This window comes from Haematobia irritans, chromosome 1 (assembly GCF_050003625.1).
Source record: "Haematobia irritans isolate KBUSLIRL chromosome 1, ASM5000362v1, whole genome shotgun sequence".
NCBI lineage: Eukaryota > Metazoa > Arthropoda > Insecta > Diptera > Muscidae > Haematobia > Haematobia irritans.
Window position 1 is genome coordinate 86,696,397 of NC_134397.1, and position 25,621 is coordinate 86,722,017.

A 25,621-nucleotide genomic window follows, 5' to 3' on the forward strand; every position below is an offset into this window, starting at 1 on the left:
AATAGTCTAAGTGGGCCTGAATCTTAATCGGGCTGCCACTTTAACCTAACCATCTTACTTCGCCTGCATTCATTAGTATAGAATAGTTTTTATTGCCTCATCCTTAGTAGGGTCTGTCTTCACGCCTTTATCAGTGATAAAATGGCCCAAATAAATTACTTCCGGCTCAAGGAAGCTACATTTATTAGCATTAAGCCTTAAGTTGAACTTTCGTAACCGTTGAACATTCTTTAAATTGGAATTGTGATACTTCAAGCTACATCCAAAAACTATTATGTAATCAACATAGAGAAAAGCTGATTCATCCAATCCGCTTAAAGTAATCGTCAGCGTTCTCTGAAAGATGTTGGACGAAACTTTTAATCCAAATGGCAACCGTTTAAATTGGAAATGTCCATTTCCTGTCGAAACAGCCGTGAGTTGTCTGGAATTCTCGTGCAGACCTATCTGGTGAAAAGAACTCGTTGAGAAATATTTTGCCGAGTCTAACACATCCTCAATTCGTGTCAATGGAAATTTTTCATTCACGATCTTGTTATTAAGCTTTCTGAAATCCACTACCAGACGCCATTTCTTTGTTCCATCTGTCGACTTTTTTGGAACTACCAGCAATAGTGAATTATAAGGGCTGGTGGAATCTTCAATGATGTCATCATTCCCCAGTTGCTCAACTTGCTTATTTATTTCATCCATCTGTGTGTGGGGAAAACGATAATTTTTTATATAAACTGGTGAATCATCAATGGTTTGTATTTATTGAGTATAACAATTATTTACACTCAGTTTATCCCCAGGAAGATGGAAACATCTTCAAATTCTTTCAAAATTTCAATAATTGACCCCCTGGAATCAGGATCACATGTTCCAATATCAGCATTGGCCAATAAAGTTTCAATTTTTTTCAGGATTACGTGACTTAGAATGACTAGCATAGCAAATGTTATATTCACTTAAAGGATGTATTTCACAATTAATGCTTTCAATCTTTACTGCTGCATCTGTAGTATTCAGTATCCTCACAGGCTTCATGCCTTTAGCAGGTATTATACTATTTGCTAAGAAAACTCCTTCTGCCAACCTTTTATTTAATATAATACTACTTTCCCTCACATCCACACTTATTGGAAAAAGCATCTCTGAAAGTGTTGGTATAATTGTGGCGCTTTGATTAATGCCAGTGAGTTTCAATTTGATTTATATTGCCAAAATTGTGGTTTTTGCAAATCGATACATTAGCTCCCGTATCAACCAAAAATCTTAATTCTTTATCAATATTGCCACATTTTATAGATAACAAGTATATACGGCTGTAAGTTCGGCCAGGCCGAATCTTATGTACCCTCCACCATGGATTGCGTAGAAACTTCTACGAAAGACTGTCATCCACAATCGAATTACTTGGGTTGTGGTATCTTAAGACTTCTTAACATCGTTTTCTAAATTGTGAGTTAGTCCATACGTGGTATATATTAGACAATACGTAGAGAGAAGAATTGAAATATGGGGGTCGCTTATATGGGGGCTATATACAATTATGAACATGATATGGACCAATTTTTGTGTGATTGGGGATCGATCTATCTGATGGCTATATATAACTATAGACCGATATGAATCTAGCTAGGCATGGTTGTTAACGGCCATATACTAGCACAATGTACCAAATTTCAACTGACTCGGATGAAATTTGCTCCTCCAAGAGGCTCCAAAACCAAATCTTGGGATCGCAAGCCAAATTTGGGGGTCCGTTTATATGGGGGCTATACGTAAAAATGGACCGATATGGCCCATTTGCAATACCATCCGACCTACATCAATAACAACTACTTGTGCCAAGTTTCAAGTCGATAGCTTTTTTCGTTCGGAAGTTAGCGTGATTTCAACAGACGGACGGACAGTCTCAGATCGACTCAGAATTTCACCACGAGCCAGAATATATATACTTTATGGGGTCTTAGAGCAATATTTCGATGTGTTACAAACGGAATGACAAAGTTAATAGAACCCCATCCTATGGTGGAGGGTATAAAAATTTAACTGAATTGAATTCATATATGGAATGATTTTATTGAACTTTTTTCATTCATTTGGAAAAATCTTACATATTTGTGGTAAACCTTTTACTTCAAAATTAGAACTGCTTACCTTCGTTTTTATATACAGTTTTATTTATTTTTATAGACACTTTTTCTTCAATAAAATATTAATATATTAAATATATTTATTAAGAAATAACAGCATCGAAATATTAGCTTATTATTCCACTATTTCCATGTAAAGTTATCAACTGTAAAACGTAATTCTTTTCGTCTTCTTGTTCCTTTCACTTTTAATAAGATGCTGAGTAACGATTTTGTCCTCCTTTTACAATTCAATACCTACACAAAAAAAAATTATAAACCAATTTTTTCGCAAAAGGTTAGCGTCACTGTATGAATGTTATCTGATAATTGATTTCAAAATGAAGACGAATGAAGGGGTTGTTGTTCTGTTGCTGTTGCTGTTGTTTTTTTTTTTTTTTTTATACACCATCACGAACATTGATAGACTTATTGTTTGTTATTTATGTTCAATAATTTAAAAAAAGACAAATGTTCACACTAATTTAAAATAAATATTTAATTTGTTATTTATTATATTATTTTACTATATTATTTCTTAACAATCTCTCCGTATACCATAACAACGCGATTCCAACTAAAAAAACAACCCACGCGCAAACATATCGATAACAGGTATCGATTACAGGTAGATAAAAGAAATGTAGGAAAATGTCCTATATTCTAACAAATATGTTTCCTTAAGTTTTGAAAGGATTGAATACTTCTTAGTACGAATGAACTAAAATAGTTTTCTATGCCAAGTGTTAATCGTATGTATGATAAGCTTTCTATAATAAAGGAAGTCAGTATCGTTTTATAAGAAATTTTACAAAATTTGAGGAAACTTGGTTTTAGTTCGGTTTTTGTTTATTTTTACGAATGCTTTGTTATCAGCGAAAAAAATTTTCTTGTTCAGTAGTAAATTCGTATACCCGAAGCAGGAATCGAACCCACGACCTTGTGTATGCAAGGCGGGCATGCTACCCATTGCACCACGGTGGCTCCGGCAAGTGCTACAACAACCCAAGTAATTTGACTGTGGATTACAACCTTTAGTAAAGTTTCTACACAATCCATGGTGGAGAGTACATAAGAATCGGCCCCAACACCAATTTTCACTTATGGTTCTTTAATTACTAGGGCTTTCACCTGGGATAAATCCGTTCCCGAAAATCCCGAATTTTTTTATTTTGAATCCCGGGATTTTTCTGGATCCCGAAAAGCTAAGTCCAGTTCGTTAAATTTGTAACTTGTTAGCTTTATATATTAATAAATTCGAGTCTCCATCATTGCAAACGGCCCTTAGATTTCATACCCGACAAATTGAGTTAATAAACATTTATGGTACACCTTGAGTAAGAATTTATTATACATGAGGTATACTATAAAAAGCACAGTTTCATCAAAAATCGAAGTAAACGATAAGGTCCTCCTTTGAACAATGACTTCATGTGAAATGGACATAAAATAAAAGCATGAAATAAAAAAAAGCAATCATAAAAGGTCCGTCGACAATATGACAAGATCGCGTTTATCCGATAAAAATATGGATGCCTTGATATTTTTAAGAAGTTACATAAAACGATGAAGTACCAAAGGATTAACACAAGAGTACGAAAACATACCTAATCTAATCAATATCCTTAAAATTGTTTGCTGAGTATTCGCACCCTCAAAAAAAATCGCTTCTTTAACATATGTTCCAAACATATTTTGCAGGAAGCATATATATTATTGGATACTGCCGAAACATTAATATGTTTGTTTTATGTGAACATATTATATGTTTGGAAGCATTTTGAGCCCAAAAATATTATATGCTTGGGAGAATTTTTCCCAAAGACGATTGTGCTCATTGCCTAACATACTCGTAATTTTCACTTCCACGAAATATTTTAGTTCTTGGCACCTTTTTCTGTAATACAAATAATGTTGAAGAAATTATTCACTTTTATAAATTTTTTAAATTTTACCTTTTGCCTGCACGGAGAATCGAACCGAGGACCATACAATTTGTAAGCCAACACACTATCCACTGGGCTACGTAGCTGTTATAGTCACCAGTAGATAATTATTGTTATAAGTTACATTTATATAGCATAGTTTGCAGCGCCCACAAGCCCATGCAAACATAACATTATTTAACAGCAACATACATTTGTTTGCCACGTGGAGCAGTGGTTAGCATGTCTGCCTTGCATGCAAAGGGTCGTGGGTTCAATCCCTGCTCCGACCGAACATTTTTTTTAATTTACACATTTATATCTATACTATATTAAATTTTTATAATGAAACTTCGAAATGTGGGTTATTAAAGATTTACAGTCAGTAACAGTGCTTGATATAAACGAAATTGACTGATTTTTGGATAATATATTATTTTTTTTATTGCAAAAATAACAACTTTGTAATAAAAAACTGTTTTTGGTACAAAACTTTAAAATTTGGAAGGAATTAAAAAACTCTAACAAAAGAAGAACGTGGAGTCCAGTATAAACATACATAAATAATTTTATAATATAAACATAAACTTATTTAGGCGTGAACAGTTTTTTACTAGTATTTAACACCATCGCTCTAAAATGCCTTTTATTTTTCTTTAATAATTCATTTTAAAGAAAATAAACTTTTTAAATTGTTTTAGCTGCAAAACTCGAACTTAATGCCCGTCAACTCCTCGTGGACTACTTATTAATAAAGAGGAACTAAACTTTGTTTTTATACATTTTACTGAGTCATTTTTCACTATTTCCTCCTTATTTCATTTTACTGTCCAACTCTAAAAAGAGTATAGTGCCCTTTCATTATTTTTATGAAGACCCCTGATTTCTTTTAACGAACCAAGAAAAAAATTGTGCCCATAATGCCAAAATGATAAACAAAACACATGTCCACACATACATAAAATGCTGCTCTTAAGGCGAAAAAATATGCTGTTTGTTTTTCAAAAGTCTATTCTCATTGTTCCGAATGTCTATTCTCTTTATTCAAATTAAATAATATTTATGGCCTTATCATAAAACAGTTTTCCGAAACAACATACAAGCAGTTTCACAGAAATTGTTCTCTTTTGATTCTTTCGCTGTGTTATGTGATTATGTTGATTTCGTCAACTCTCCCGGTTTCCATCTCTATTTCTTTCTCTATACTCTCTCTGTCGCTTTGAATAAAATATCACAACATATGTATTTTTAGTCGAAATTTGTAAATTTATATATGTTTGCATTCACACATATGATTTTTATGAAACATTCATGCCCCAAACATAATATATTCTAACATATTAACATAGATGTCCCAAACATTTAGTGTTAGTTTAGGAACATTACATGTTTGCACTTAAATATATTGTGTTTTAAAATTGTGCCCGAAACACATTTTGTTTATATCGGAACATATGAAAAACATATTTTTCTAACAGTGCGTTTTTCAAAAACAAATCACCGTTCACACCGAGTTGAGATGTTTTAGTTTGACAGTTACAATGGAAACTAGAAATTCACATTTACTCGAAATCCACATATATGCAACGTATATTCAAATAATTACCGCGAGCGCAAAGGGAACATTTTTTTGAAGTCATTTTCAAATGTCCATGTTCTTCCTTTGCTTATTCCTTTTTTCTATGCAATTTATTTCAATATTTTGACATATATGTTGAAAAGGGTTTGTTACTCGGGGTATATTCCAAATTAGGTGGGTTCACATTCTAAAATTGACGTGTTTTTGAGGCAAACTTGTATTTTGGACTTGATTTTTTATATGGGGAAAACGACTCGTTTTGAAATGCTTATAAAGGGAAAATATTTCAAACCCCAAAACATGCTTGGAGAGAACGCCGTATAAGATAGCGATATGGAATTTTTTTAATTTATTTTTATCATAATTATTTGTTTTCCTTTTCTTCATGTTGCTCAGTTGGACTAAGTGTTCGTTAAATGTGATAGCAATTTGAAACGGCTTTTTAATGTACTCTTATGTTCTTTTGTTAATAAAATTGAATTAAACTAATTTGGCTTGGGATCCCGGGATTCTATAGTTTGAAATCCCTAATCCCGGGATTTATAAAAATCTATACCGAATAACAGACCTATTAATTACACCCCAAAAATGGTTCATAATAGAGGTGTGCACGTGACCAGAAATTGTCGTGTCTCACGCGTGAGTCGTTAGTCACGCTGATGGCAACGGCGTGAGTGCGCATGATTAACAAATCAAATGTCGTGCGTAAGCGTGAGTTACGAAAATAATTTCTTCGTGACTGTGCATGAGTAACGAATTTCGGAAAAATACACTCACGAATTATTCGTGAGTCACGATATTTTCGTGAGTGACGGTATTTGTCGTGAGTCACGACATATCCGTGCGTGAGTGTACCTGAGTACAAATTTTCTTTTCGTGAGTGTGCGTGAGCGTGAGTCCTACCAAACAATATCATATCGGTTCGTAATTATTTACAGACTCTCCAATATATACCGGTCAAGAACTGAATTATATAGGCATTTACTCTGTCATTTTTGTTTTGATTTTAAGAAGTTTTAAGATACCTTGCCATCTGCAAGTGTTACGACAAGCCAAGTACTTTGACTGTGGACTACAACCATTAGTAGAAGTTTCTACGCAATATAACATATATACTTGTTACTGTATATACTTGTTACTGTTTATTTTTTGTATTCCGTAGCTGATTTTTTGGTTGCTAGCTTTTGATATATTGGACAACCTTTGTTGTATGATTGGCTGTATGATTGTACTGACAATGTACACATTTAGGAGCGACATCCGCTTGCTTTGTGAATTCCTTAGTGAAGTGGTCTGAGCTGAAATTCACACATCTAAATGGCTTCCTACAATAGGATTTAGAATGTCCAAACTCCTGTATTGTCTGTCGACCGAATATTATAGGCTTCTTTATTGTTTTCAGAAGGATCGAGATCGACAAAAAAATCGGCAAAGGCTTTTTGGTTTTTCTACTGACAACATTGCTTACGTTTCGTATTTGACGTCTAATAAACAAATTAGGCTAGCTTTAATATTACCCTTTATTAGAACTACAATATATCTTTAAGTTGGTACGTATGATGCGTTCGATTTAGTGAATCGAAATGATTGATTACTTTACGATAAAATATTACATTTTTTATCATTAACGAACTTGATTGTTATTCATTGCCTTATAATTTAACTCTTCAGTTTTAATAACTTTACATAAACCGGAAATTATTTTATTAATATTACTCCCGGAATAAAAATTGGTGGTGGTTTTGGTTCACCCTGAGATCGCACATGGCTGGTACTACACGGACGAAAAAGACTGTTTTTCATATGTTTTGGTGTAAAAGTTATATTTTTGGAACTCAAATATTTTAACACATTATTTTTAAGTGCAAGCATATAATGTTCATAAAATAGCATAAAATGTTTGCGACATATATGTTTGAAACAAAACATTTTTTTTAATATAATATGTTCGGATGCAAACATATATAAATTTAGAAACAGCCTATAAACATATAACATATGTGTTTAGAAAGAGAGACCTAGAGAGTAAGCTGCAAGTAAAAGAATGGAAGTAACCAATTGGCGTCTTAAAAATATATATACACAAAAAAATTCATTAAAATTTTTTTCTACCAGTGTATGCCTAAGGTGAAACATAATATGTTTCAACAATACAAACAATATTTTGTTTGAACCAATCCTGAAAATATATATGCTTGAAGCAAAATGTGTTTGTTCCACAAACATTTCTTTTAAAGCGCATCCCGGAATCCCCCATCAAATGTTTTCCAGTTCGGATGCAGTCCTTTTGGACAAGTCCTCAAAAATTTCTTTAAAACTCATCCCAGAATCCCCTATCGATTTTTTCCACTTCCGATGCAGTTATTTTGGACCATTCTTAGAAAGTACGATATTAGGCCGTTTTCATTGAAAATTTAAGTATTGGACAATTAAATTTCCCAAAAAAGAATAGAATATGAATCAAAAAGTAAAAAAAAAATAATAAAATAAATCATCCCCGCTGGGATTTGAACTTATGCCGTTTGACTTTTTCACTGTTGATTTTTTTTGTTGATTTTTAACGGAAAAAATATATTTATACAAAAATATTTGCCGAAAAAAAAACAAATTCAAAACAATGTATAACATAGAAAATATATTTTTTAATATTTGATACAAGAATTGTCGCTGGTAAAATTTTAACCAGGATTCTTTGTATTTTCAATCATAATAATAAAGAAGTAGTTAGAATGTCACAGTGGTGCAATGGTTAGCATTCCCGCCTTGCATACACAAGGTCGTGGGTTCGATTCCTGCTACGACCGAACACCAAAAAGTTTTTCAGCGGTGGATTATCCCACCTCAGTAATGCTGGTGACATTTCTGAGGGTTACAAAGCTTCTCTAAGTGGTTTCACTGCAATGTGTAACGCCGTTCGGACTCGGCTATAAAAAGGAGGTCCCTTGTCATTGAGCTTAACATGGAATCGGGCAGCACTCAGTGATAAGAGAAAAGTTCACCACTGTGGTATCACAATGGACTGAATAGTCTAAGTGAGCCTGATACATCGGGCTGCCACATAACCTAACCTAACCTAGAATGTCATTCCATGGTATCGTATATCTCAAACATTTCAATAGATTTTTTTATGCATCGTGTTCAATGGCGTTTGTGGTCAACAATTTTATGATCTGCACTGAAACACATCACCTATTGGGGTGTGTAAATTGTTTTTATATTTTTGTTCAAAACATTTCAAACGGATATTAACACAATAATGAAGGTTTTGCTTGTAATTGTTTTTTGTAATTTGTTTCAACAAACGAAATGCGACTAAGGCAACGATACGTCTGGTTGTAACGAAAGTTTAACAACGACTGAGTATGTTCGGTGGTAAACATGCATTCGGTTTTGCCCCTACTGTATATTGCAAACACAATTCATTTGAGGGTATATAGAGCCATATTAGATAAGACTAATGGATAACTTACCTGAAACATTACGCATATGAGCTAGTCCTCCTGGTGTATTAAAGTTACTACCAACATCGCATATGATATTTACACAATCTGCAATATCGCCTTCTGAGGTCTTTGTAGTAATTGGTGCCAATATATTACCAACATCAGTTTCATTTCGAACTGCACTAACAACGCTGGAAACACTGGACGCTGACGTGAAGGTATTACCTGCAGCTGTCTGTACCTGTGCAGTTGTTACCACTCGGTGAACTGTATACATACTTCCACTGATATTAAATCAATGACATTATTATATCCGTTTGCTACAATGAGAAAATATGTTAAATAATAGGTATATATGTGAAATTAAGCAAATGTAATCTGAACACAACAATTACGTGAGCAATCAGTGAGGCTAATGGTGGTTGAAAATGTTTGTGTCGTTTTTCAGTATATTTTCGAACCGTTATGGTTCATTCAAAGTTCTCCTTCGAATTGAGTTGTGATGTCGTAATCTATCTTAATAATACAAAACTTTGTCTTCAAGCAGTTAATTGTCAATTCCCCAAATGGGTAAACAAAGTCATATTCGTAGACATAAAGAAAATTTCATTAAAATTGAGCCAACGAACATTTATTATTGGTGCAACGAAACATTTTCATTAAGACAACGAAAATATTCGTTAATACTACGAAACGTTTCGTTGATTAACAAATTATTCGTTATAATAACTATAAATTTCGTTATATCAATGAATTTGTTTCATTGGCTCAATTTTAATGTCACATTTCGTTAATATAACGAAACTTTTTCTACCAGTGTAGTCTTAGTAATATGTCTAGTAGAGGTGTGTGCGTTAGTGAAATTTCACGAAATTCTCAAAAATTGTCGCGAATGTGAATTTTATACTAAGCGAGATTTTAAAGGAAATTTTCTCACGCACTTTCATGAACGAATTTGATCTTCACTCATGTTCTAGCACGACAAATTTTTGTTTAGACACATTCACGAGATTTATAATATTCATAATTTGCTCACTATAAAACAAAAATATACGGCTATGACATAGTGTCGTCAGCCGAATTTATATTCAAATTTATATATATGATGTTGAAAGAACATACATATATGCAAATACTACACTGATAGAAAAAGTTTCGTTATATTAACGAAATGTTTCATTAAAAGTGAGCCAATGAAACAAATTCGTTAATACAATGAAATTTTTCGTTATTATAACGAATTTTCTGTTAATCAACGTAACGTTTCGTACTATTAACGATTTATTTCATTGTATTAATGAAAATTTTTCGTTATATCAATGAAATTTTTCGTTGGCCCAATTTTAATGAAATTTTCTTTGTGTGTACACTATTATTTTAGTGAATTGGGCCGATTTCTCAATGTCTTCTTATTATTTATCGGGTCGATAAAGAACCCCATACACAAATTTTAATAACCGGTGGTATTATTACTCCTGTTCAGTATTAATCGGAGGACGAGAAACTGGCCATTAGTATTTAACCTGATTTCTCCCATCAGATATATCGACTCTATTGAGAATTTGTATGTTTCTTCCTCTGATATGTACACACAAAAAATTATCACCGAAAATTTTCCAATTAAGCACTTAGTTGAATTTGCAAACAGATTCATTTAACATGTTAATTGATTCAATTATTTAATCAAATCCAAATAAAAACCAATTAAAAATAGGATTGATATTTGTTACATTTCCAATTAAAATATTAATCGATTCAATTAATTTTTTAATCAATTCGGAAATAATTTTCAATTACAAACGTGATTGAAATTTTTCTGTTCCCAATTAAACATGTGATTGATTCAATCACCTTTGTGATTGAAATTGAATAATTTTGGGCGATGGAGAGAAAGAGCGAAGAGAGAACAAGAAAATGTGTATTTATTCAACAACGTATGGTGGAAGGATCAGTCTGTGGAAGTAACTCGTAACGAACGGATGGGTTTTTGTTTTTCGCGTAAAGTGAATAACATGATTGGCGACATTCTTTTTTTCATATTTGGAACGCAACAACAAATCATACAAAAGGGTTGAAAAAAAATAAAGTGTGTAACAACAAGTGCGGTAAAGGTCTGAAAAAAATTATGACAGAACGCATTTGAAATTACCTTCGTTTGTGTTTTGCGGTATTGTAAACATGGAACACAATCTACATTTATTGAAGGTAAGCAATTGTGAAATGTGAATACCGTCTTCCATTAAAGCCTGTTTATATTAAACGGCCTAAAATAATATATTTTTTATTAATTTCCTTTAGTGAGCAATTTTATTTCGTGAAATTGGTCAATCAACTCCATTATTTTAATCAAAAATCTAAACAATTATATCTTGCGCGTTAAAAGTATTTACATACGACTCCTCTCAGACCCCGGTAGTGTCGCGATTGTTGCCGCTTCCTTTTGCTAAAATATTACTATATTGCCAAACAAAAGTTCACCACTGGCAAAACTGTAAACAAAAATAACTAATTACGATAAAAAAAAAAAACAATTATTTCCGTGCTTTGGGAGTGGAAAAATAATGCCCTGTGATTAGGCTCGCCAGACGTACTGGTTTAGCCCGTACACGTACTGCTTTTTGGCAATTGTACTGGTGTTTCAAATGTACTGACAACAGTACAAAAATGTACTGGTTTTTTGCGTTTTGTACTGTTTTTTTAGCATTAGATTTAGAACAATTTTTAGCAAAAAGAACGTACAGTTTTAATTCCTTCATCTTCGTACGTTTTTGATTCAACTTACGTATGTATTTAGGTATCATTGTGAAGTAAAAGCGGTCCTAATTCGAAAGTCAACTGATACTTTGTTGGGATATTAAGCCACCATGCAGCGAAATTCAAAGCCATCCTCTGGGTTGCCCAGTGGACGGGTATCGACTGGAGTTATAAATTTGGGCAATGACCAAGAGTTTTGCTCAATTAGTCGACCTGTAGACGGGTCGACACTTTGACAAGTCGAACCTTTTCTAAGCTAACGGCACCAAAGGGAGGTAATCCCTCACGACAGAGATTCAAGGAACGCAGAAATGCTTTGTTTATCCCAAAGAAATTGGGATCAGTCGACCCAAGCACGTTGTCGGAAAAACAAAGCGATTCCTTAAAATGGGCTCAAGGAATTCTTGAAGCTGGAAAAAGGGAACGATCACCGGATGAGCTGCCGTCCTCCAAAAGGGATCAAAGATCGTTTGCCTCAGTTGCTAATAATAGCCTTGTGATGGCTATCATTAATAAAGGAGCATTGGACGGTATGGTTCCAAAGCAAAAATGGTGGGAAATTGAGAATTCTTTGTCTGGCCTCTACTCACAGGTGCTGGAAAAGTTTTCCGGCCCAGTTCCTCGACACCAAGAGGCTGGTTGGTATCAAGGACGATTTGAGCTAGTCGCATTTGAGGACCAGAGGTCCATAGAATGTTTTAAAGCTGCTTTGATACTCGTGTCTGTTCTGGTACACACATGTACAAGTTTCGTGTGGTGTCACACTTAAAAGGTGTTCTGGCAAACACTATACACCGTCATAGACCTGAAAAATGTACACGAACATTTCTTTTGTATAGGCTTAGTGTACAGCCATCGTATGCAAAGTTAGAAGTTTTTATAACAAATAAATAACAGATTCTGAAACTTTAATATGTTTTTTATAAATATTTGCAAATTTTATTGGGAAAGTCACTTATATATGACAGAAACCACGATTTTAAAAATCCATCTAAAATTTGAACCGAAATTTCCTCTGATTGGTGTATAAATTTTGGGGTTGTTTTAATCAGCTGATTTTCAGTGTGTTCGAAAGTATAATGTTGCCACAATTTTTAAAAGTTAACACAAAAAAGTTTTAAGCTAAATTATCTTTGATTTTTGTGAATACTATCCACTTTCCTAAACAAATCAAAGGTCTCTTTGAAAATATAAGATAATTAAATTATAACTTTTACAAAATCAATGGGCTAAGAAAAGTGAATTTTACCAAATTTATTGCATGAAAAATATGGCATCTTCAATTCTGCAAAGTGTTCTTGGTGCACAAATCACAAAGCAAATTAAAAAAAAAAAAAACTAACGCCGCCAATATCTTTCTGCACATGGAGGCCGCCACGATAGAAAATTTGTTTGCAATATTATTGTAAATATTTAAGCAATACAAATGAGAAAAACCTTAACAGAATAGTTAATTATGCCCACTATAATTAAATTTCCTTTAATGTATGGATGTTAAAAACTGTTTGACCAAATCCAAAATAAAAACTTCTCCGCCGTCAAAAACAAAAACGAGAACGACACGGCGATCGTTTGTTCATGAGCAACATTGAGGAGGGATAGAAAAAAAAAACAAATCAAAACAAAGGTAGAAATCGCCTTCTTATTTGTTCTTGATAAATTGCTCTTGTCCTTACATTATTCACTGCTAAAAAAAATCCGGCAGGCATTTCATGGCTTTGAATTACGCACTTACTTTTAATTTTTTATGTTTATACCGGCAAAATATGTTTTGTTTATAATTTCTGTCTGCAAATAATATGGCTTGCAGAAAAAATCAGCTTCCACATTTTTCGATTAAAAGTCCGAAAAAAGTGTTCACACGTGTGACTTGGAACAACTAACTATGTGTGTGGTGTGTAGAAAGTGTATAGTGTGGTGCACAATGCGGTGTGACCCAGAACAGGCATGACTATTTGGTGAAGTTTGGGAAGGAGCTACTCTAGAGCAGTGCTGCCGCTAGTGCAAAATTGAGTGAAGTAGATTTTGGAAAAAAGTGGAGTAGATTGAATAAAATTGAAGTAGCATACATTTTTGAAAACAAAACAATAGAATGGGGGTATATTAACTTTGTCATTCCGTTTGTAACACATCGAAATATTGCTCTAAGACCCCATAAAGTATATATATTCTGGGTCGTGGTGAAATTCTGAGTCGATCTGAGCATGTCCGGCCGTCGGTTGAAATCACTCTAACTTCCGAACGAAAGAAGATATCGACTTGAAACTTGGTACAAGTAGTTTTTATTGATGTAGGTTGGATAGTATTGCAAATGGGCCATATCGGTCCACTATTACGTATAGCCCCCATATAAACGGACCCCCAAATTTGGCTTTCAGACCCTCTAAGAGAAGCAAATTTCATCCGATACGGCTGAAATTTGGTACATGGTATTAGTATATGGTCTCTAACAACCATGCAAAAATTGGTCCACATCGGTCCATAAGTACATATAGCCCCATATAAACCGATCCCCCGATTTGGCTTGCGGAGCCTCTAAGAGAAGCAAATTTCATCCGATCCGGCTGAAATTTGGTACATGGTGTAAGTATATGGTCTCTAACAACTATGCAAAAATTGGTCCACATCGGGTAATAATTCAATGATTGAAACCGCTGTGTTCATCGTAATTAAAGGAATAGGAAAAACAATTAGGTAATATGGGGAAAAATTTTAAAATTTGAAGAAGAACAAAAAGTGAAGCAGATTTTTGGAAGAAGAAGTGACGAAGTAAATTTTGTGAAAATGAAACATAATACTTCGATTGAAGTACACGGATGAAAAAGACTGTTTCTCATATGTTTGGCTATAAACATTATATGTTTGGAACACAAATTTTTAAACACAATATTTTTGAGTGCAAGCATATAATGTTCATAAAATAGCATAACATGTTTGGGACATATATGTTAATATGTTAGAACATATTATGTTTGGGACATAAAATGTTTGTAAATATAATATGCTTGGATGCAAACATATATTAATTTAGAAATAGTCTACAAACATATATGTGTTTAGTAGCTTGGAGCGCTATTTAACAGGGAGCGATATTGAATTAAGTTGGTGGTTGTTGCTTGTTATTACAAAATTAACATTCTATTTTTCCTTGGGCAATTGATCAGCTACTTCTTTGATCCTTACAAACTGTGTGGTCCGCTGTTCGAATCCCCGTCCGGCAAAAGGTAAAATTAAAATAAAAAAAATCATACAATTGAATAATTTCTTCTACAATGTTTGTATTACAGAAAAAGGTGCTAAGAACTAAAAAATCTCGTGGAAGTGAGAAAGATGTGGGGGAATATACAATTGGGCAGAAACAAAATTTTGAGCATTCAGGTCGAAAACCTATGTTGTTAGCACCTATATTACCTGTTTATTTTCATAATTCATTATGATTGTAAATATATAAATAAATAAATAAAATTTTGAGATTTTTTTTTAAGCATACAATAATTTTGGGTGCAAAATGCTTCCAAACATATTATATGTTCATATAATAACATATTGTTTTTTGGAAGACAACATTATTGAATTTGGATGCAAAAATACAAAATGTTTGGAACTTAGACTACCCAAACATATATTGTTTAGACCAATATGCTTTCAAACATATTATATATTGGAAGAGATCAAACATATAAATGTTTGGGCAATACCCAAAAATGTATATGCTTGAAGCAAAATATGTTTGGGAGTATATGTTACAGAAGCGATTTTTTGTGAGCGTGTAGTAGCGGCAGCACTGCTCTAGAGTTAGTCGTGAAGAAAGACATACCGGCTAGACCAAGAGCACATGCGTGGATACCTGCAAACCCTGAATCTATTTTAAATAGACTGAAACAATGCAATCCACATCTTCCAACAGCTGATTGGAAGGTTGGCCGTTTGAATGAAGTGGATGGACCAAGACGGCATGCAGTGTTTATATTGAACACTCAGTCTTTGCCACATGGCTTTCATTATATCCAAATGAAGGTATATAAAAACGATCAGCTAAAGGATTCGGAAATGGACAAGCCTCTGTCTGAACAGAAATAAGCGGTTCCTCTTGCGAAGTCGAGGGAGATACCAAAGATGCAGAATAGACACCGTATGCGAGAGGAGGTTTCTACAGCCTCAGATCCTCCAGATAAATCTTCACCATTGTAAGGCTGCATGTGCTGCCTTAAAAGTTCTCCTGATGAAAGGGGACATAGATATAGTTCTTATTCAAGAACCATATGTTTATAGGAACAAAATATGTGAATTAAGTACTCTTGGGTTCAAACTATTGCAGTATACTGGTTATGGTTTAAATCGAGCCTCTATATTTGCTAAAAATGAGCTCAACTTGTTTCTGCTTCAATGTGCAATACTGACACTATCGTTGCCAGTTTATGCGCTTTACAGACTATCCGTTATTCCGGACGGAATGTCGGTGTTTGTAAAGAATCTTACAGTGTGTCGGATCGAAACGACTTGTCGGCGATGACTAAATAATCGGTAAATGTGTTATCGATCCCATAAACATGCAGCAGCATCGATTATGCCTTCGGACTTAACTGATAATGTGCACAATATATGGGATATGTTCGACACGAGCACTGTCGTCCGTAATAAATGATAGTCTGTAAAGCGCATTAGAAATAGCCAAATGCAAATATTGGGTATCTTCGGTCTACATGGGACATGATAGGGAGATGCCTCCCTGCGCCGTTAACACCTTAGTCGAGAAGCCATTGAAAACAAAGACAAAATCATAATGGGATGCGATGCAAATGCACATCATAGTATATGGGGAAGTGGTGACATTAATACAAGAGGAGAGTCACTCCTAGAGTTTATTTTGCGTACTAATTTGGTAGTTTGCAATAAGGGAGATGCCCTAACCTTTGTCACTAAAAACAGGTAAGAGGTTTTGGACGTCACCTTGGCCTCGCAAGAACTGAATGAAATATATCTGATTGGCACGTTTCAAGTGAACATAGCTTCTCAGATCATCGCTACATCAGTTTCAATTTGATGTTCATATCAAAGCAAAGCCCCCTAGAGCTCCTGAGGATTGGGAAGCTTACAAGAAGAATCTGAGAGCATACAAGCGAGAATTGAGAAAGTCTCATAAGCATAAATCTTGGAATGATTACTACAGCAGTATTGAGAATACATCCGAGGCTTCTAGACTACGGAAGGTACTAGCATCCACTAACACCGCTCCAGGTTTCATTAAAATATCGGAGGGCAATTGAGGAGACGCTGGAGGTACTATTGGACACACATTTTCCTGGGAATCAGACAGCTGAACCATATTCTGGCGGTGCCACAGGGGCTCAGCGGTCGTTTCCTATCGGGGAAATTGTATCGGAATCTAGAATAAAATGGGCGTTAAATAGCTTTGGGCTATTCCAACCGGGGGATATAAATGGCCCAAAGCCTGATGGACCTGATGGAATTACTCCGGCCGAGTTACACGCAGTGACTGACAGAATCATCCCCTGGTTGTCGGCGATATATATAGGATGTATGAACTTAGCATATATTCCAGGAAACTGGAGGGAAACAAAAGTAATTTTTATACCTAAAGTGGGAAAACCCTCTCACTCCAGTGCGAAGGATTTTCGACCAATCCACTTATCCTCATTCCTACTTAAGACTCTGGAGAGGATGATAGATATTTATCTTAGAATTAGAGTCGATTCAAGTTTATTTTTGAAACGACAGCATGCATACTCGAAGGGCAGGTCTACTGAGAGCGCATTACATGAACTAGTCAGCTTTATTGAAAGCTCACCATCTGTCAAAGAATACACAATCGTGGCGTTTCTAGACATGGAAGGAACGTTCAATAACATCCATCCGAGCTCGATATTAAATGGACTGACAACTCTGAATGTTGATCCAGGTATACTTAGGCTGTTAGACGAGCTTCTAACGAAGAGAGACGTATTTCAGCCACACTAGGACAAGCAAACATACAAAGGTATGTGAACATCGGCACTCCCCAAGGAGGAGTTTTATAACCTCTTCTTTGGAATGTTGTTGGCATACGCAGATGATGCGGCGCTAGCAGTCAGGGGTAAATTCCCATCCACAATCAGAGATATTATACAGAGAGCCCTCCGGAGGACTTAGAAATGGGCAAAAGATGATGTTCTTGGGGTAAATCCTGCAAAGACTGAACTAGTCATGTACTGCAAAGATCGCAAAACTCCAACGGTTAGGCCCATTTACTCGTACAAAAAGGCAATAGGAAAAAAGTGGGGACTAAAACCAAAAATTGTGCATTGGCTATACACGGCAGTGGTTAGACCTATAATGCTACATGGTGTTGTAGTCTGGTGGCCGGCACTTCACCAGCCGACAAGTTTAGACAAAGTTCAGCGTATGGCGTGCTTGTGTATCTCAGGCGCATTCAGCAAGACACGAACAGATTCCCTTAATGTCATGCTGCATCTATTGCCTTTAGACATTTTGGCCAAACAGTCAGCTGCAACAACGGTTGTGCGGTTGCGCGAGCTATCGCTGTGGTCGGAAAAAAGTTACGTTCACAGTTCGGTCCTCAAAATAATGCCAGATGTGCCTTACGTAGTGGATTATGCTTTGGCGAGACCACTTTTCGACAAAAAGTTTGAAATTCTAATTCCCAACAGTGAGGCGTGGTGCACACAGTCCCCGGGGAATAAACGATATATAGATTTCTACACTCCAAATTGGATGGACAAGTGGGTTTTGAAGAATATTCTAAAGATCTGGAACTTCGAATAGCGAAAAGATTACCTAATCACTGTAGTGTATTTCAGGCTGATATATTACCAATAAGAGAGGTGGCGAATTGGCAGAGAAGTAATTTTCCAACAAAATGTTAGCGTTAATATATACAACCTGCAATAAAATCCTTGGACTCTGTGTTCCTCAACTCGAAAACGGCCATCGACTGCCGCAAATGTCTCTATGAGATGGCTGAGCAGCACAATATTCACCTAATATGAGTGCCTGACCATAGGAACACACCCGGGAACTGCGAAGCGGATGAGTTGGCAAGGCTAGGGACTACCTTACATATTCCAGGGAACTAGAAGCTCATACTGTGTGAGAAGGCTGTTATGATGGAAAATGTTCGATGGGAGAATTGCAAGGGTTGTAACGACACCAAGCAAATATGGTCCCATTTAAACTTAAACCGCAACTAGATATGCTAGTGTTCTCTAGACGTCAGATATCACTCCTGATATCTGTTATAACGGGTCGCTGGCTGAAAGGCGATTTCACAAAAGCTATTGGCGCGAAGTATAATGACTATTGTATGAGCTGCCATGATGCGGAGGAAAAGGAATCAATTAAAAAATTGTGTGAGTGTCCTGCATTTTGTGTAAGACGTAAGCAAATTTTAGGGGCATATAGTTTTGGATTACTGATGGACCTGGAAAACGTTAACACAAGCAGTCTGTTTTTGGAACTATCTGGTTGGTTCAACAGAAGAAAATAATCGAGAAGGTTCAGCGGTTAAAACTATAAGTGCCCATATGTAATAGGTACTTTTAGTTAATGTGGTATCACAATGGACTGAATAGTCTAAATGAGTCTGAATATTAATCGGGATGCCACTTTAACCTTACCTAACCTAACTCATCTAAAAATAATAGAAATCCAGAAAGAAATGGCAGAAGGAAAGAACTCCAGAAAATAAAAGAAATTTAAACAGTCTTGTTAATGAACTTTAGCGTCTAACTAGTGGAACCAAAAACAGAGAATGTCCTTATACTTGGGGAATTTGGCCTCTACAAAGGAGGCTAAATATAGTCTATGGAAAGCTTCACGTTCCATTAACCAAGCTTCGCCAAAAATACCATCAATAAAAAATAGTGACGGTTGTTGGATTAGAAAATCTGAAGAAAAAGCAGCACTATTTGCGAATCATTTCTGTGAAATATTCAAACCACTTGAAAGTAAATGGCGAGAGCAAGAAACACATACAAAATGTGTCGTTATCATCGTGTGTATAATTGTATGCAAACTGGATTATTTTCAGTTTTTTTTGTGAACATCGAAACAGTAAAGACGTGTTGTGAAATAATTCTTAACTTATTCGAAGTGAAATTATGTAGAATATAAATATGGTAAGTTTTATAAATTGATATTTGTGTAAAAAATATTTTTATGTCCAATCGATATCTGTATACTTTGATGGGATACGTTATTCAGTAATAAAAGTTTAAGACGCCATCGATATTTTGTTTAAATTAAGTTTTGTTTTTAATTTTGAATTCCCATTGAAATTCCAACGACCAAAAATCATATTAAAGTTGTCACACTAATTTGCGAGTTTCTAAATAACTAATTTTTATAACAAATAATAGTTTGTAGGTATTATAATAACTATTAGTAATTTTTTATCTAAAATTACAAAAATGTATTGTTTGTTTACTTTTTTACCTCTATATTAATCTATTGAATACCTATTCATCTTTTTCGCCAATAAATACATATTTGCAACAACATCCCAATAAGTTTCAATAATAGGGATGGTATAAAATTCAACAACGCAAATTGTTGACACGAAGTATTTAGTTTCGAAACTGAAAATCAACAACCACACTTGTTGAATTAACAAACATGGTTCTTATTTTTTTATTTTCTATGAACAATTTACATAGTTAATTTAACGACACCCATTGTTGGGATAATACGGAAATTTTGACAATCAATATCGTTAAGTCAACAAAGGGAATAATTACCTCAATGAAAAAACTCAACATTTCATATTGGTAATGTAACATTTCTTTTTGTTAAAAATATTTTTACAAAAAAATCACAAAACTTGTCGTTGCATTGACTAATTCGGTTGTTGGAGGGAATTCAATTAAAAACTTCATTGCATCAACAAAAAATTTGTTGATTTTTGGGAGAAAATTTTTTGTGTGAATAGAAAATAAGTACTCAGAACTGAAACCAATTAGAGCTGGAATACCTCAAGGTAGCGTACTTGGACTAATACTGTACACTCAAAAAAAGTGAACCATCTATTTCACTAAACCAATTTAACTTTATTTTATTTCATGGAATTATAAAGTTTGGACAAAGTTTCCTTTACTCTAAAAATTGTTTGCGTACGTTAAATGAACTAAAAAATGGGGGAAAAATTATACACAAATGAAGCATAAAGATTTACTTAATTCGTACTTCTCATAAAATAGTTCATTATTTCTTTAAATTTGTAAATAAAAATTTTACTACAAATGCGCACATCATGAACTTCGTTTGGCACTAAAGACATTCTTGCAATTTTGAACTCCAATTTTTTTCTTCAAGCTACAAAATTTTCTTTAGCAATTGAAAAAAAAATAATTATGTCTAACAAATTTTTTTAAATTTGTCGAAACTTATTTTTGTCATACCGGCGTGATGCCAGTGTTTGTAATACTGTTTAGTTAACATTTTCTAAAAATAATCTAAATTTTCTAAAATTAAACAAAATATTTCTTCCTGGTGGGTTCACTGTTTTTTCTGTGTATTTACTGTATACTAGAGATATATCTAACACGTCCGATGCCAGTATTGCTACCTTTGCCGACGATACTGCCATAATTACTACTGATAGTTCTGAAACAGAAGCTACGAATAAACCGCAAACTGTTCTTTAAACATTTCTAACTGGGTCAATATATGGAGAATGCACTTAAATCAAAGTACAGACTTACTTGCATTTAAGTGCATTTTACATATTTAACTTTCAAATAAGAAAACTGCCTATGTTCCACTGTATTTAAATGGTCAATAATACCTTACGCAAACACTGCGAAATATTTGGGGATGACATAAAAATCAAATGGAAGGAACATGTGATGAAAAAGGATCGGGAAATGAAAATAAAATACTCCGAAATGTACTGGATGTTAGTAGACAATATGATATCATCAAAACCAAACTGCTCCTTTATAATCAAATTAACTAATAAGGACCTATGGTCAAATTAAACCAATATGGACCTATGGTATCCAGCTTTGGGGATGCGCTGCCAAACAAGAATTGTTAAAGATTCAAAAAACACAAAACCTCATACTGCGTACCAGTGTTACCGTTGGAAATTTTGAAAAAGTCGCATACTCAAAAAAAGGTCGCACAAAAAAGTAGCATAATGATAAAAAAAGTCGCATACATTTGTGAAGTAGTTTTATTACAAAAAATCATCTACAAATCAACACAAAAACAATGAAGGAATACTCCCTTTAGCATAAAGAGATATTTTAGAAACTTATTGTATCATAAAATCCAGTAAAACGTAAACTTGCAATGAATAAAAAATGAATTTTTTTCTCCTTCCTCAAAATTAGCAGAAAAGTACGTGAACGCCATCCAGTGCCAATTTACTATCAGCCAATTAAAAGCATTTAAATCAATTAAAAAAAACAAAAATATTTATTTTTTATACTACACACCTAATTGACTCTGTGAAATATATTGCACGTATTATTTGTTTATGGCTAACTCTTGCAAGATTTTACTGGGGAAAATGCCTAGCAAAAACTTGCAACTTATCTATTCCTCAAATTTCAAATTAGATCTCACTCTGGCTCTCTTTTGCTGGATTTTTGGAGTAAACGAAAGACTTCAGTAAAAATTTGTGATAATTATCAAAAATTAGTGGGTACTCGAACGGAGGTAGTGGTTGAAATGATATGCAACAAAACAAAGACTTAGCAAAGCAGAGCACCGTGTAGGGTAGGTATCGTAGGTTAGGTGTCCATTGTGATACTATAGGTGATTTACTTCTCTCTTAGTTATGAGTGCTTCTATGTTTAGCTCAATGACAACTTGTAATTGAAAAGTGAACTCTTTTTTATAGCCGAGTTCTGGCGTCTCACATTGTGGTGGAGAAGCTTTGAAACATTCATTATCCACCGTAGAAACACATTTTGCTCTTTGGTCGAAACTGGGTTTGAATCCATGACGGTGGCTTCGTGTAATGCGCACGGCGATGAATTCCCACTTATAAAAATTGCTTAAAATTTAAGCACTCCCCTTTTGTGCGACACGTGCGACTAAAGTCGCACATTTTACATATTTTGAAAAAGTCGCATGACGTCGAAAAGGTTGCAAAATGCGACTAAAGTCGCACAACGGTAACACTGCTGCGTACCATGGCTAATGCTCCTTGGTACATACGGAACGCCGACTTGCACCGAGATTTGGTGGTTAGAACTGTTGAAGAAGAAATAACCCTTAACTTACTGAAAAATGCAGGAAATTACACAGCCATGTCAACCAAGACTTAAATAACATTGTCCGGAACTACCGATCCACAAGAAGGCTGCTGAACTATTTACCTATAAATCAACTAGGCTAAAATTTCTAGTGTTAAGTATGTTGTATTAAGCTATCAAGAAATTACTAGATGCGTCTAACTCAGTTGTAATAAAATCAGAATAAAAAAGTTATACACGCAAAGAAAAAAACGTTTGAAAAACGTGTACCGAAAACGTTTATCTTTTGTTACAGTTTTTTGAATTGTTTCGAAAATTTTAAACTTTTATCACCAACAAAATTCGTTTGTTACAAAATTTTTATTTTTTCAATAAAAAAAGTTATTTTTGAAACAACAACACAGTCCACTGTTCTTTTCTGACTTTAGGTCTTTAATAAGACACATTTTACAGTTCAAAATTTAATATACTGCAATGTAATGTAGAACATTTTTTCGGAATCTTCCGAACATATCTGGAATATATGTAAAAAAAAAAACAAAAAAAACTTTGGTCGAAGCAGGGATCGAACCCACGACCCTTGGCATGCAAGTCGGGCGTAGCAACCACTGCTCCATGGTGCCAAACTAAATGTTTGTTTCTGTTAAATAAACTTTGTTTATTCGGTTCGTGGGCGCCGCAAGCTATGCTATATAAATATAACTTATATGGATATTTATCTATTGATGACCATAACAGGTACATAGCTCAGTGGTTAGTGTGTTGGCTTACGAAGTGCATGGTCCGCGGTTCGATTCTCCGTCCAGGCGAAAGATAAAAAAATTTTTAAAATTTGTAAAATCGTATAATTTCTTCTACATTGTTGGTATTACAGGAAAAGGTGTTAAGAACTAAAAAACTCGTGGATGTGAGGGAAAATGCAATTAGCAAGAAAACAATATATATATTTTTTTTAATTTGTCTTTATGAAATTGTTTTTACATTCTGGAAAATAATAAACGTTTATCTCAAAAAGTATATACTTTTCTTCCAAATACACTTCCTTACAGCGAAAAGCAAATGAAAAACGAACTTTGTTTGTCTAAAATTTCGTTTGGGAGGAAAGAATTATTTTTTTGCGTGTAATTATTCTGTTTACTTTCAGAAAAACTAATTTAGCTTATTGGAAATCTAGGTACTCGATATTTTAAAAGGAATATGCTGACTTGTTTATTATGATAAGCAAGATAATGATTTATATATAGTTTATTTTTCACCCTAAGTTGTTATTAATCGTAATTGTATGTGTATGTTATGTTAAAACAAAACACGTTGAAAACGGCCAAAAATTATATGCTTTGACTTTTATTCTAATTTCTGTATTTGATGGTCTATGATACCGAACACACAAAGAATATTCTGCTATACTTGGCTAGAACTATTTTCAAAAAATATTTGAATTTTAAGCTTCTGTAGTCGAACTGTTAGCTGTTTTGTACAACACACTTGTACACATCCAATATATTATAACCACAACTAGCGAATTTAAAATCCTACTTCATTCTTATAAATATATTTACCTACCAATTACTCACAGTTAGTTTAAATTTGCTAGTCTTGTTGCGGGAAAGAGCTACAACACCAAATTGATATCACTTGCGTTTAGCACCATGTTCTAATTGAAATAAAGTTGTTGTATATATTTTTTAAAGTGTTTGCATACTTTATTTCTATTTCGTGTTTTGTTGGCCAATAAAAATATTGTATGATATATTTTCGATTATTTAATTGCACATTCTATTAATTTGTTTTCTTTTTTAATCTCGCCACAAAATAAATGCGTTGGAATCAAATGAATAGAGTATCAATATACTGTTGTATGGAGCGCATGCTCCATTATTAGGGATGATTTTTTTGTACTGGATATAACGATTGCATGGGCTATCTGGTGCAACCACGTGAAAATATCCATTTTCAGGTATTTTTCCGTTGTCCAATTACTTCCGAGGAAGAATTATTTGATAATTCCATAGTAGGTTGAATTTGGATAGAAGAAATTTCACAATGAAATGGAATTTAGCATCGTAAAGTGAAATTATTCAATTCTATTAGCAATTAATACTACTTCTCATCAGTTTTTTATTTTTTAAGCTCATATATATTAATGCCTTCTACTTATATTTACATTATTCTTAGTGGTAGTTACTTGTTTTAAATCATTGGTGCTCCTAGAGTGATCAAAGAACCGGGTTTTTTGAAAGTCGGTTTTTCTCGGTAAAAAAACGGACTTTTTTCCAAAACCGTTAGACGGTGTTTTTTGAAATAAACAATCGGTATAACCGGTTCAACCGGTTTTCATAAAAATACATTATTTTGAAAGGAAAATCTAATATTATTGCCACAAAAGATGAACGGAAAAACTTCTTCAATAATGTATTAAAAGTTGGACACAATTTTTTTAAACCAAATGTAGGTAGCACCTATTTGAATGTGATTTCATTGCAGTTTATTAAAATACCCAGACGTATTTGTGTAATTTTGGCATTAAATTGGCAATTTTAAAAGGAAAATATAAAAACCGAAAGCCTGGAAAACACCGGTT

The 25,621-nt window shown here is 34.0% G+C and overlaps 1 protein-coding gene across 3 annotated transcripts in view; it reads right to left on the reverse strand.

Moving 5' to 3' along the window:
• Nucleotides 1–25,135, reverse strand: part of Bili (FERM domain-containing protein 8 Bili) — an 82,739-nt gene extending 57,604 nt beyond the window's left edge. Inside the window, exons 1-2 of one of the 3 annotated variants that reach the window (XM_075291061.1) lie at nt 24,615–25,135; nt 9,095–9,387 (exon numbers count right to left, since the gene is read on the reverse strand). In XM_075291061.1, coding sequence (XP_075147176.1) covers nt 9,095–9,344 — 250 coding nt within the window. In that variant the 5' untranslated portion in view covers nt 9,345–9,387; nt 24,615–25,135. Of the gene's footprint in view, nt 1–9,094; nt 9,388–11,216; nt 11,235–24,603 lie in introns of those variants that run through there. The other 2 variants (XM_075291060.1, XM_075291062.1) reach the window with 2 other exon arrangements.
• Nucleotides 25,136–25,621: the final 486 nt, after the last annotated feature.